At 44.4% G+C, this 13,222-nt stretch overlaps 1 protein-coding gene across 4 annotated transcripts in view; it reads right to left on the bottom strand.

Moving 5' to 3' along the window:
- Positions 1-14: 14 nt before the first annotated feature.
- Positions 15-13,222, bottom strand: part of plcg1 (phospholipase C, gamma 1) — a 48,113-nt gene continuing 34,905 nt past the window's right edge. The window contains exons 12-33 of one of the 4 annotated variants that reach the window (XM_057320033.1): positions 12,567-12,652; positions 12,249-12,369; positions 11,993-12,161; positions 11,781-11,903; positions 11,599-11,700; positions 11,205-11,392; positions 10,580-10,780; positions 10,028-10,147; positions 9,760-9,940; positions 9,558-9,635; positions 9,357-9,463; positions 7,206-7,299; positions 6,786-6,852; positions 6,344-6,507; positions 6,123-6,219; positions 5,795-6,019; positions 5,563-5,711; positions 3,932-4,046; positions 2,280-2,441; positions 2,028-2,116; positions 1,680-1,924; positions 15-1,319 (exon numbers count right to left, since the gene is read on the bottom strand). In XM_057320033.1, the coding sequence (XP_057176016.1) occupies positions 1,280-1,319; positions 1,680-1,924; positions 2,028-2,116; positions 2,280-2,441; positions 3,932-4,046; positions 5,563-5,711; positions 5,795-6,019; positions 6,123-6,219; positions 6,344-6,507; positions 6,786-6,852; positions 7,206-7,299; positions 9,357-9,463; positions 9,558-9,635; positions 9,760-9,940; positions 10,028-10,147; positions 10,580-10,780; positions 11,205-11,392; positions 11,599-11,700; positions 11,781-11,903; positions 11,993-12,161; positions 12,249-12,369; positions 12,567-12,652 (2,923 nt within the window). In that variant the 3' untranslated portion in view covers positions 15-1,279. Of the gene's footprint in view, positions 1,320-1,679; positions 1,925-2,009; positions 2,117-2,279; positions 2,442-3,931; positions 4,047-5,562; positions 5,712-5,794; positions 6,020-6,122; positions 6,220-6,343; positions 6,508-6,785; positions 6,853-7,205; positions 7,300-9,356; positions 9,464-9,557; positions 9,636-9,759; positions 9,941-10,027; positions 10,148-10,579; positions 10,781-11,204; positions 11,393-11,598; positions 11,701-11,780; positions 11,904-11,992; positions 12,162-12,248; positions 12,370-12,566; positions 12,653-13,222 lie in introns of all 4 variants that reach the window. The other 3 variants (XM_057320034.1, XM_057320031.1, XM_057320032.1) reach the window with 3 other exon arrangements.

Genomic DNA, 13,222 nt, shown 5'->3' with positions numbered 1-13,222 from the left:
CAGGGGAAATGGTCTGAAATCCCTCTGGAGGAATTTGGCCTTTTTTCTTTTGAAAGTTATTATGGTCCCTGTGTGTCATTGCCTGATGGTCACACGACACAAACGCTATGACGCTGATCCCACCATAGTCGACCTGCTTCATAAAACTGACCGTAAGATGAAAAGATTTTTGTGTGCGGTTGGGCGAAATCCCGAGCTCTACTGGCTGAATGGGAACAGCAGAAGTCATCAGAGCCCCTGCAGTAAATATGGCCTTGATTTTCCACATGAACTGGTGTGTGATATGGCGGCAAAGTGACCACGACTGCATGGCACGTATCTAAAGAAAAGCTACAACTGTACCACTCGATGCCTTTACTCTCGTCCACAGCTACAGTAAATCACAAACATGGGTTCAACTCCAAACTTATTTGGTCACCGTCTAACCTTTGGCTTTCTTTAAACAGACACCGCATGTATTGAACATCTCAGGAATAACATTGGTGCTAAAACAGAAAGATAAAATAATAGTCACAGATATTGAATAAGGGATAAGCATTGTGAAACGAGATGGTCCCTCGGTTCTGTTCCGTAAACCAAATGGCCAAAGACTGTCTTGTGAACCAAACCTGAGCGGATTTTCTTTTCAAGTCCACTTGTGCATCCTGGAACAGATCTCCAAAACATTCAGTCCAAAACAGAATTGAGAAAACACAATTAAAAAGGCCAAGCCCTCATGTTAGAAACATATTGGTATATACATAAAAAGCAAACAACAGTACGAAAGTTTAAAACAAAAGTTTAAATAAAACAATTTTGTGAGTGAGCGGCTCTTTGAGAGCAGATGATTTCCGATTAAGGCCGGAACACGCGCGCACGCATGCGCACACGTTTACATACTGGAATATAAGCCAGAGAGACAGAGTAAAGAAAGTGAGTATTATTACTCCAGAAATGTTAACCTGGGATCGAGTTCAAAGCGATGAGTGATACAGTCACCACTCAACAGCCAAACATTCTCCGCCAATCAGAGTGCTGTCCTCGAGTTTGACACTGCATCACAACACACACCCGTCCCGTCCGCTGCAGGTTCAGATTGTAGCTAAGCAGATAGTCGTTCATTCTGTGGCTCCTTCACCAGCCGCGCGCTCCCCCCGCCGCTCATCACAGAGAGAGGGAGATCTGTCCTAAAATACTGGCCGGATGATTTCCATAGAAACAGCTGTCCTTGACATCATCGGCCCTGAAGGAGGCCTGCGGCTGCTTTCTTCGGTCCATGTCGTGCGGTCGGCCGCTCGGTTTAGGCACGGTTGTCGGCGCTGACACGAGCCCTGCGCAACCTTGAAGAGCAAAGAGACAGCATACCAATGAAAAAAATGAACACCTGTCCATCGACATTAAACCGTACTGAAGCATTAACGTTTTAGGTTTATTGTGCCCTATACAGGCAGGCATGATTTGTTTTTACTTAACACAATTGTACGTTAAAAGTGACATTTAGAATTCTGCACATAAAACCAAACTCTAGTCTGAGTATATTTTAAATGTGAAACCGACCGCTAAACCTCCAGATTAAGTCAAACATGTTGAACAGAAGTCAGTTTTAACCAAAGAGAGTTTGCAGTGTTACGACACCGTATGTTGGTCAAAACGAGCGATGGTTGACCTGCAGATTATCATTGGTCGTAAGGCAGTCGTACCTTCTGTTTTCGTGGTCCAACAGCACCTCCTGCGACACTCTCAAGTCGTCCAGCGGAGACTGGTACCGCGCCTCAAACGATCCCTCCCGACCGCGGCATCCCAGGGCCTGAGCCGGAGACGAGGGCAGAGGCGACATGGAGGACGTGGAGGAAACGGAGCCCGTCTCGCCCGTTCGCTCCCGGCCCACCTGTATGCCCGTGGCCCCTGCTGCCGAGAGGGGACTCAACATCTCGCCGTTCTCGTGCTGCCGAGAACAACCACCATTACAGTACAGCACATTCAACAGGTGGACGGTATGTTACATTACTGCGGTGCATTTATCCACATACTATGATCTCATAGCCCACCCTTCCTCTGATGATGTCCATGTGCACCAGCAAAGACGCCAGCTCGAGATCTTCACTGTAGCTGTTCTTCAGAGGAACTGACCGGTAGCCTTCACACACACACACACACACACACACACACACACACACACACACACACACACACACACACACACACACACACACAAAGAAAGAGAGCGTGCGTCATTTTTCATCATATTCACTGACATTCCTCACCATGGACGTTTGCTGTATTAGCGGGTGTGACGGTACCTGTTTTGAGGCAGTTGATGGGAAACGTGGCCTGGGCGAGAAAGTTCTGGTCGTTAAACATGTCGATCTCATACACCACAAAACGCAGAAAGGCAAAGGAAGGATTGCACACAGTGAAGCGGAAGGGCTTTCTGGGCCACGTGGGGTTCAGACCGTTGTCAGCTGTAAGATGGACAGAAAGAGATCAACTCCAGAACAATCAAGAAGAGGTTGCAGCAGAATATCACTTGAGAAACAGTAGAGGTGGTGAGCCTTGAGCACACCGCGAGAAGGATCTCGACATCATCTCCAAGTATTTACGGAAGCCTCTCGTCAGGAGTAACTGTAGGAATAAAACTGCAGACTCGCTGAACTAACTAAACTGTAGTTTCACTCAATATTCTTCAATATTTAAACATGTATGATAAAGCTGACATTTAGTCACACACCTTTTTAACAGAACATTATTAGCGTTTCTAACAAGAACTAGCGCCATCCTAGCGCTCCTCCGTGTGTGTGCATCAATCTGCCTGTGTTGTGCACATCAAAATAAAACAAATATTTCATTGGCGGTTGACTGTAAAATGAAATCACCCGTATTACATGTCATGTATTATGTTGTATTATTTTTAATCAGCATTTGTTTTTTAATTTTGTTTAACTTAAAATATTTAATCAAATTCATATTATGTTACTTATGATTAGGTAGTTTTATATTTAATAAAACTTATTTTACCGTTACTATGTGAGGTTAAATAAGTTTCACTTCATCACGAATTTAAAGGGGTCATATGACACGGCTAAAAGGAATATTATGGTTTGTTTTAGATAATGCAATGTGTATACACGATTTAAGGTTCAAAGACGTTGCATTTTCCACACACCCTGCATGTTTGTATCTCCTCTTTGCCCCGCCTCTCTGAAACGCGCTGATTTTTAACAAAGCTCATGGCTCTGAAAAGCGAGGTGTGCTGTGATTGGACAGTTAACCAGTAAGTAGTGATTGGTGGAATACTGCAAGCGTGTGACGCCTCTTACCATATTTGGAACATCAGGTTCCTCTTCAATTGTACGGACAGGTACGACCACCTTACTTGCGTATACATTTGGGCGGTCTTAGTCAAATCAGACCACCAACTGATGTAGATTTGTGGGGGTGTGGTTACACGAGGCGTTTCAGGCAGGTCTGGGTGAGCATTCGCTTTTAGATAAAATGCATCTTTTGTACCGACACTTTCAATTTTTTTAGTTTTATGTGTCTAATACATGCATGGGCAACTTATAACACACCAAAGACACAGAAAAACACAGATTTGCGCCATATGACCCCTTTAAAGGCTGCTACTGGACTATAGAAGGTAAACGTCAACTACGAACTACTAGCTACGTTCTGCTTTAAGAGCAAATGGTGCAACAGAATAACATACAGATATAGTTACAAACTAGCTAGTAGTTACTAAGCCTCAAGTGTGGACTTTACGTTCTCCTTTAAGAAAGAACTTACGAATGGCTGGTGCAACCCTACCCAGCTCCAGTTTTGTGTGTGCAACAGAGCAAAATCGACCTTTTGATAAAGCTATTGAATCTGTAACGCCCCCTACACAAAGCTATGATGTGGTATACACGGTATGTGGCATGAACGTGTTCGTGTTGTCGTCACATTTCAAGCTCACCTTCAGAGTCGGTCCTTTGCTTGCTGTTGTCATATTCCGCTCCGCAAACTTCAATCTCGATGAGAGGGCAAACAATCCCTCTGCCATGTTTGGGCAAGTGACGAGCTCCCAAAACCTTCAAACACAAACACATCACTAAATACACAACACTTGTAAGAAACAGTGCTAATAAACTGCAGAAACATCACTTCACAGTCACAGGTTTCAACTAAAGCCAGAAACACACAGTGCACATGGGTCCTCTAGACAATGAAGATGAATCTCTCTTATGTCATTTCATATTAGAAATATTCATATAAAATATGATATAATTGACTGTATGATTTCTAAAATGTTGCTCGTCACAACATAGGACGCGCGTGTACGGTGTATTTGTCAACTACAAACATACACACAGAAGTTATTGGATGGGATGATGATGACCTGGATGTTGAAGGTCTGGGCACACAGAGTGATGCTTTAGCTATCAAACATGGACGGTGCGTTCCAAACAGGGCACATCGTAGTGGCTGCCATATTGAAGGGTCGTTCCAAACCGAAGTGCTCATAACTGGCCACTTCGAAGGGCCCTTCGGAATGAAGGATTTCGAAGGCTACAACTGATGGACACTTCAAGTTTCCAAGATTTTTTGTGTAAGGCGCCTCCTTATGGGCACGGGATGACGCAGAAGGGCACTTAAAAAAAAAAAAAACAGTTGTTTGGTCCCCGACACCCTTCGAAGCTCTCACTCCGGAGGATAAACTCTTCGAAGGACTTAGGGCATAGGGAATGGAACGCAATCCGATTCTTAAAGGGCTTGTTCCTTTAAAACACAGGTGTCAAACTGGAGGGCCGCAGCTCTGCACAGTTTAGCTCCAACACACCTGTTTGGAAGTTTCTAGTAATCCTCAAGATGTTGATTAGCTGAATCTGGTGCGTTTAATGGTTAAGGTTTAACGCCTAAAATTCCCATCATACACACTTCATCAGAACATAAAATACAATCATTTTGCTTTATGCTTCGATGTTATAAGGAAAAGCCGTAAGCCGTTGACACCAAACTCACATCATCCGATCAGATGTGTTCTGCTGTACTCAAGGTGTCCACCATTATGTCTATTAAAGTCACTGTTTCATAAATGGTTGCATGTCGCTTCGAATCGTTTAAGTGAAGGGGTTTTGCAATGAATTTAAAAGCAATAAAGCACATTATTAATATTGATGCATATATTCAACACGTGTGACCTTGATATCATTAAAGCGATTCTGTCATGAGCGACTCACTCTCTAGTTATTCTAAACCTGTTTACATTTCTTTGTTTGGTTGAATTTGGAAGAATGCTCATAACCAGACAAGATTTCTCCCCCCATTGACTCCCATAGTAGGAAAAATGACAATGGCAGTTAAAAGTGCCCCAGAACTGTTTGCTGTCCTACATTCTTCAAAATATCTTCTTTTGTGTTCAACAGAACCCAACCTAACCCATTTTTCCTACTATGGGAGTCAGTGGGAAATGATGACAGAAATGTAACATCAGAGTAAGCACATATCAATGACCGAGGTCCAACTTTGTGAAAGTCTCAGAAGGATGACATGTAACCAACGGCGGATGTTGGGACAGTTTTACTCTATTTGTCTCGTGGGTTTTACCTCTATGATCAAAGTGATTGGCTCCACTCCTCTGAGAGAATGTCTATCGAAAGGATCAAAGTTGTCGTCTCTCATGATGGGTGGCTGCAGCACGTAACCGCTCCTGCCGCTCAGCATGAAGATCGCCTGATTCATCTGCATGGGTTTGTCTGAGTGGAGATCAGGCCAGAAATCATCACGTAAGCAGACGGAAGCAGGACGAGCGCCAAAGGCCGACAAAACGCGTCCTCACCTGCCGTCTGGAAGTTAAGGGCCACCAGCTGACTGCCGCACAGCCACATGGGTAAGGGGTCGTAGTTAGACGAGTCCAGCCGCTGACCGCGCGGGTAGATCCGTGACAGCTGCAGACGGTTGTACTGCAGGAACTTCTTTCCTTTGATACGGTTGACGTATTTCTCCGCTTTGGTCTCCGGGAAAGAGGACATGTCCCGGAAACAGGCCCGCTCCGTCCCGATCTCTGCAAGTGGGGGGGGGCAGGTAGTGTCACACAACATAGTTCATGATTGGCTGCGACATCAGATCCAAAGCGGTAAAATTCAACTCATTGGGCTCAGACTTACTGTCTTCATCGAAAGGAACAGGTCGGCAGTAGATCACCAGATCCGACAGCTCCAAAGCAATCTTCTTTCTTCTCTCCATCATTTTACCTTCCTCCAGCTGATGGACGACAAACCATCATTAGCTCTCCAACATTCTCACGCAGCGTCAAGGACGTATAAGAATATCTTGGACAGGAGACAGCAGAGTTGTTTGGTGCTTGGCTTTGAGCTGATGGACTGACCTTGGCTTCAGAGGTCATGGTGACCTCTCGTATCTTCACCACCCAGTCCTTGAGCTCCTCCTGCGAGCTGGCGGCGATGTCCAGCACTGGACCGGTGCGAGGAGACGCTACTGGAATGAGAGAGAAGACGAACGGCCGGCTGCCCTTCCCTTCAGGTCTGACAGCTGCAACAGATCAACACGTTTACACACACAACACATCCTCCTCATCCAGCACACTAGCACTTCCAGACACGCATATATATGGTTAAAAACCTTGATTTGGGTCATTTTGTTTTCAGCTAGCAAGCGAGACAAATATTAAGCATGAAAATGATTTCAGTGGCAGCAGGGCTTGCTAGTTTGGCTTTGTTAAGTTGTTGCCTGACCGTGAATTCACTGTAAAATCAAGGAGGAATACTTGTTGTTTCTTTTAATGTGGTGTGTGTGTGGAGGGAACACACCGATCTGACAGGAAGACACGTCCACACTTCCTCTCAGGAGATCTCCCAAAGGACTGTTTTCTGTGGCCTGCCGAGTGTACACGTGCCGGAGAGAGAGGGGAAAGGTCAGCTCTGACACAACACACACACACAAACGTTGGGTTTCCATGTTTTATTGGGACATTCCATAGACGCAATGGTTTTTATACTGTACAAACTGTATATCATATTCCCTACCCCTAACAATCACACAACAGTCTGCTCTTTTAGATTTTCACAAAAGTTCATTCCGTATGATTTATAAGCTTGTTTCCTCATGGGGGCCAAAAAATGTCCCCACAAGGACAAGGATTTTGGATATTGCCATCTTTGTGGGGACATTTTGTCCCCATACCGTAGGGTTTACCCTTCCCACACTCACGCACACTCACACACACTCACAGATCTATCAGGCTCCGCAGCTGTAGGGCTGATCTCCTCCACGTAGTTTGCAGGAAACCACAGCTGCTTTTTACCTCCACAGTCTCCTTTCCACCTGAGTGAAGAACACGCACTTTACCGGACCAAAACTGACTCCGGTTTCACAGACCAGGCTTAAGGTTAGTCCCAGACTAAAATCTGTCATAACAGTAAATAAATTGCCCTAATACAGTATATATATTTGACATCCGTGACAGTGTTTTGTCTCAAGATGTACATCAGAGGGTGTATTACAGAAAGATCATAACTTGAAAATCTTATCCTGTCTGTTTGGTAACCATGGTAATTTCAGTTAGGACAAAAGCCATTACAGAACAGCACTTCCTAAGTGCATAATCTTATTTTAACTACAGATAGGAAAGGGGTATTACAGAAGCGTCTTAACTTGACAAATAATCTTTGTAACGGTCTTAACTTTAGGACAACCCCACAGCTGTCCTAACTTCAAAATGATTTAAAAACGAACAGAAAAACAGCTCACAATTGCACTGTCCAACAATGGCATTACATTTATGAATCATTCAAAATGAAGACCGGAGATGTTTAATGGAAGAAAGACTCTTTGAGGACCCTGAAGATGGGTTACAATTTGATAACAAAGCACTTATAAGTAACGTTTTAGCATTGTGTTCGTGTTGGCGTTTGCTTGTTCCCCCTTACGTTTTCTTCATCTCCCTTGCCTGTAGGGTCGCTTTCTTTTTTGTTTCGCTTGCAAGGGTGGTCAACTTTTTCTTCATAGCCTCAGCTGTACGGTTAATGCCGGACACTGCAGACACATTATCGACAACTCTTGCCCACTCCCTGTCGTTGTCTTCGTGAGTGAGCGAGGGTGAAAACTTTCCAAATAGTATCTGCTTTGCCTTTTCTACCAAACTTATTCAAGTTTCTATTTCCTCGGCACTAAAATGAAACGCTTGCTGGTTTTGTTTTTTATATTTTGTTTACCTCATCAGCAGCTCGCAGTGTTGGTTGCTTGGTAACAGAACTGAAAGTGGATTGCCGAGCTTCCTAAAAATCCTAATTTAACGTATCATATCTTAAGACCTCAGATAAGAAACTTTCTGTAATACGCCCCCAGTAATGTTTTTATCCCAGTCCAGCCAGACGCTCGTGATGATGGGCAATCCACTTGGTGACAATTACAGCCAAGAATAATATTGGACAGAACCAGAATAATATTGGACAGACCTAAATATCCATTTTTTTCTATCCACACTAGTTCTTTCGTCTTTCCACTCACCAGCCCGGCTAACTATTCCCATGGAATCTCACAGTTTCCCAAGAAGTTTTGGTTCCTTGCCACCGTTGCCACTGGCTTGCTCACTGGGATACCGCTTATTTTGTTTAATCCATAAACGACTTTCGTTTAACAACATACTTGCGCGTTAACATAACTTTAACAAATATTTTCTTTCCGCACGTTTTGGTATTATTGCAAATTGTAACTTTAGGTTCCCAGTCCTGATAACAACATTTTAAATAATAATATTGACTATTCAATACTTCGATTGACATCATAGCATTTATTTCAGTAAAGTTTCATCAGTGTACATCACAGAGAAAAACTTGCAATAATATCATAATATCATGTATCTTAATACCATATACTGTCTTTAATTTGTCCCTTTTGTAATTATGATGTATGTAAAGCCGGAAATTGTGAATAGTTCTATAATAATAAGATTGAATTGTATTTTTATAACAGCGACTTCAATTAGGCATAGTCCTGGCTAAAGCTAAGCCTCTGTCTGTGAAAGCGCACCCTGAAGTCTTTCAACAACTTTCACCATCAAACACTGATAGCTTGTAAACTGTCTGTCTGCGTTATTGTTGCGTGTCTATGAGACATCGTTTGGTTTTGATGGCTTCATGGCAGGAACATAAACACAATGAGCGTCAGTCTGACAGGTGCTCTGCAATGTTTAACACAAATAATTCCTTGCTTCATTCCTTCAAAGGACGAAAAGTTAAGCTAGGAACTTAAATCACCAGATATGATCCTGTATGAAATGCTTGTATAAGAACTGAATTGTTTGAGATTCTGTTAGGTCATCAGTGGTCTCCAGGCTTGTGTGATGTTTCAATGATATTGAACAGTAAGATGTGTCTTACCAGCCTCCCTCCTGTTTGTCCACATTCTGAATGATGGCGTTCTTACTGAAGGAGAGCTCGTCGTCTCGCTGGGCTTTGTACTCATACATGGCCCGTACCGTACACTGCTTACACACACACACACACACACACAGTTACACTCCGGCGTTACGGACACAAACGATATGAGAACAGCTCCTTATGTATAAAGAGTACAGCTACTTTAAAGGTGGGCATCTGATTGGCTTCCACGTAGAATCCAGGGTTCCGTCCCTCATATAGAGATCCATAGTCAGGCTCCTGTACACAGGGAAAACACGTCACGACCAATAATCATCACTAAAACATCCCTAATGAACAAAGAGCAGTGCGCTTCATGTTTGTGAGCGTCTGACTGCTGTTTGGGATGATGGTGTAAACTCACAGCGGTGCCGATCTTCTCCAGCGTCTCTTCATTGATGGGGTAGCGGAGCTTCATCTTGCGGTACAGAGAGTGTTTCTCATAGTAACTGATTAAATCCACTAAACTGTCAAATTCTGAGGTGCCCAGAACGACCATCTGTCCTTCCTGCTGCACGCGACAGTGTTTGATCTTCCCCTCCGCCCTGACCCAAACCAAACCAAACCAGTGAGAAAGAAAAAGCAGACTCACAGGGAGAAAAAAAGCAGCAGAACGGGAGCGGGGCTTTTACCGGAAGGAAATGGCGAATGAGTTGAATTCTGTTCTCTTGCGGACAAGGAAAGCGCCGTCGCGCGGGACTCTCATCAGCATGTTTTCAGCCTGGCTGCGAGACAGACACGCGTGGTACCACCTGCCCGAAAGACAGCACACAAAACAAACTCATATCATGACGCTCTTCAACTCATTCCTTTAACAGTGGTTCTTCTTTCCAAACATCAGGGATTTTTTATTTGTAAACACATTCATTGTAATTTGTGATAATGTGCTTGTTTTTGTTTAGAATCGATCCCTGATAGCACACAAACATCTGGAAGACGTCTATTTGATGTCTGGATTTACATCTGCAATACTCACAAATAAGTCACATGGACATCTAGATGTCTGCAAGATGTTTAGCAGATGTTTTTACACAGCAGATGTCTTCCAGATCTTTAGCAGACGTCTTACAGACGTACCTGGGATGTTGATTTTATTGTTATGTGTAAACACTGACAAGCTTCTTATACAAGACAACAACAGATGAAATGAAGAGCTTAGATGTGTTCCCTGCAGCGACTCTTACTCTTTGCTCTCGTGAGCATTGGTTTGTGGCACCGGTTCGGACAGCTTCATCTCAAACTCATTGCAGCGCAGAGGCACCTGCTGGTAATGTGTGATGAGAGCGAAGAGCGTGTCAAACACTAGGTTATCCGTCAGGTAAAACTTTGGGCTGCCGGCCTCCTGTCGAGAGTGAATCCTGCAGTGCTGAACTCGACCAGAACGCCTGAGCAGAGGAGAGACACAGGAACAGCCAAGCACATACAGGTATAAAACACATGTTGCGACACATCAAGACAATGCGTCATAGAGCTATGGCGATGCGTTAATCCAAGTGGTAGACCTGCGTCAACAACACATATCATGTTTTTTCAAGACGTTCACACGCCTTTCTTCATTTTGAAATTCTGTTTTATTTTTCAGTGACGGACCTATTGAGTTTCTTTCAACTTACATACCGCAGGTTCAATTAAACCTTGTACGTACTGTACTGGCTAACACAAATGTTAAATCCAACCCTTTTTTTCACGTATTCAACATATCTCGAGTCGGGCGTATCATTACACCCCTAACATGTTGACAACAATAGATGAAATGAAACGGATGCGTTTCTATGACTTGTGCATCAGGGTAAAGTCAAGTGTCATTACCAGAACGAGAGCGTATAGTCCCCTACAAACGTCTCGCTCTCCCGCACCAGAAAGGAGCCGTCGGGCGCTCCGGTCTCCAAGCAGTACTCCGACAGCAGCCGTTCAGCGATCTGTCTCCCGTCACGTCCGGCACCCAGCTTCCCGTGGAACCACTTCTCCGTCACGTGCTGGTCCATACCGTTACTGATCTACAGGTATACAGACACAGTTCACAGTGCTTTTCTTTACCCTTCACTCTATGAGCTGTGGAAATGTGACGTTATTATCCTCAATGCAATCTTTAGCACCTGATTCTCACATGACACAATGCACACGAGTGCTTGAGAAGACCATTTCAATTCAATTCAACGAAACATTCACTACAGTTACTTCAAACACCAATGCATTTCCTCACGTCTCTGTGTTCTTCTTCATCTTCGTTCGCCTGATCGCTGGACGTCTCTTCAGAATAATAGATCTTGTTGCTGGTCAGAACGAAGAAGTGAGGATACCACTCCTGCAGAGACAAGAGTCATGCACATTGACAAAGAACCTTTCAGGGCATACGGCAAGATGAGCGTGCGGCGACATGCTCACGTGGTTGATGGGGTCCTCCAGGTACAGGATGCCGTTCTTGATGGAGTTGCTGATGTCATTCTCCGAGTAGGGAGTCGAAGACGAGACCTCCTCGTAGGCACTTCCCTCGGCTAACTTCTTGTGCTGAACACAGATAAATCCAGCCATGAGCAGACGCATGTACAATCCCTAAACCCTACTTTCCTCCCCCCGTGGCCGTAACGGGCTCTTACCTTGATGAGGATCTTCCTCTTCAGCTGATTGGGTGAGGGGAGCCCGTCCGCCGAGATATCCACCGCTTTGGTCAAGAGCATCTCTCCAAACACTTTCTTAAAGAAGGTGGCCATGTTCCTCTGCTGGACAATACTGCAGTGGTCTTCAATGGAGAGGATGATGGGATAGCTGTACAAAAACACACACAACTCGACCCAGTTCCTCGACAGACGAGCGTCTTACGCAGAGAGAGAGAGAGAGAGAGGACGGACTCACTCAGACGTGACAAAGGCGTGTTCTTTGATGGTGTTCAGCACATCGCTGAACTTGATCTTGGTGGTGAGTGTGTGACCGTGATAGATGACTGGCATCCCGTCGGGACCATCCCAGCAGTCCACTGCAAACAACACACGCCGGACCAGTTCACAAAAACATCAGACAAAGCCTTAAAATGAGACACGGGTGTCCATCGCATACATCTAACACTGCTACACCTAACACGACTAGCTAAAATCGCTACTAAAGAAAAGCAAGCATTTGTAAATATGTCTACTATGTCAAGTAGTGTTGGACGTGTTGTGATGCGACACTCACACTCGATGCATCTGCAGCCCATGCGCAGACAGCGGGCGTACGCCTCCAGAGACGACTCGCTGGAAAACTGGTCTCCTGTCAGATAACTAGAAACGCAAACGTCATGTCAAGGCCTGTCTGCATTACCATACACCACACAACACTCATCAACCGTCGCACCGCACGGATGCTCGGCACAAATTCTTCCAGTTCTCTCAGAGTTCTTTCACTAATGCCTGCAACAATCTAGTAATACCAGTTCAAAACCAAAGACAAACATCTAGAGTTTGGGTCGTGAGAGAAAGCGGAAGTCTTTCCTCACTTTTGCTCTTCTCACAACCATCATCTGATTCTAAACCAGTAGCGTAGCCACGAGGGGGCCTGAGGGGACCTAGGCCCCCTCATTTACATGTACAGCCCCCTCAGATCTTTGATAGTTTAAAATAAGGAATTGTTGATTTGTTACTCTGGTTGATCTACCAATCAGTGCTCCCCGCTGTTTTCAAAGTTATTGGTTTAATTATGTCACGTGTTGTGCGTAGCATCTTTTGCGTCAGGAGTTTAATTTATACGCTGCGATGGCAGGGGCACATTAGTCTGTTTTTATATATATTACGAAAAGATGAGCAAGAAGAAAATGAGTAGACTGCTAGAGATAACGATTACACTGCATATGA

This window comes from Triplophysa rosa, linkage group LG21 (genome assembly GCF_024868665.1).
Source record: "Triplophysa rosa linkage group LG21, Trosa_1v2, whole genome shotgun sequence".
Classification (NCBI taxonomy): domain Eukaryota; kingdom Metazoa; phylum Chordata; class Actinopteri; order Cypriniformes; family Nemacheilidae; genus Triplophysa; species Triplophysa rosa.
The sequence above is the reverse complement of the archived record's forward strand: the minus strand, read 5'-3'. Positions and strand labels throughout refer to the sequence as shown.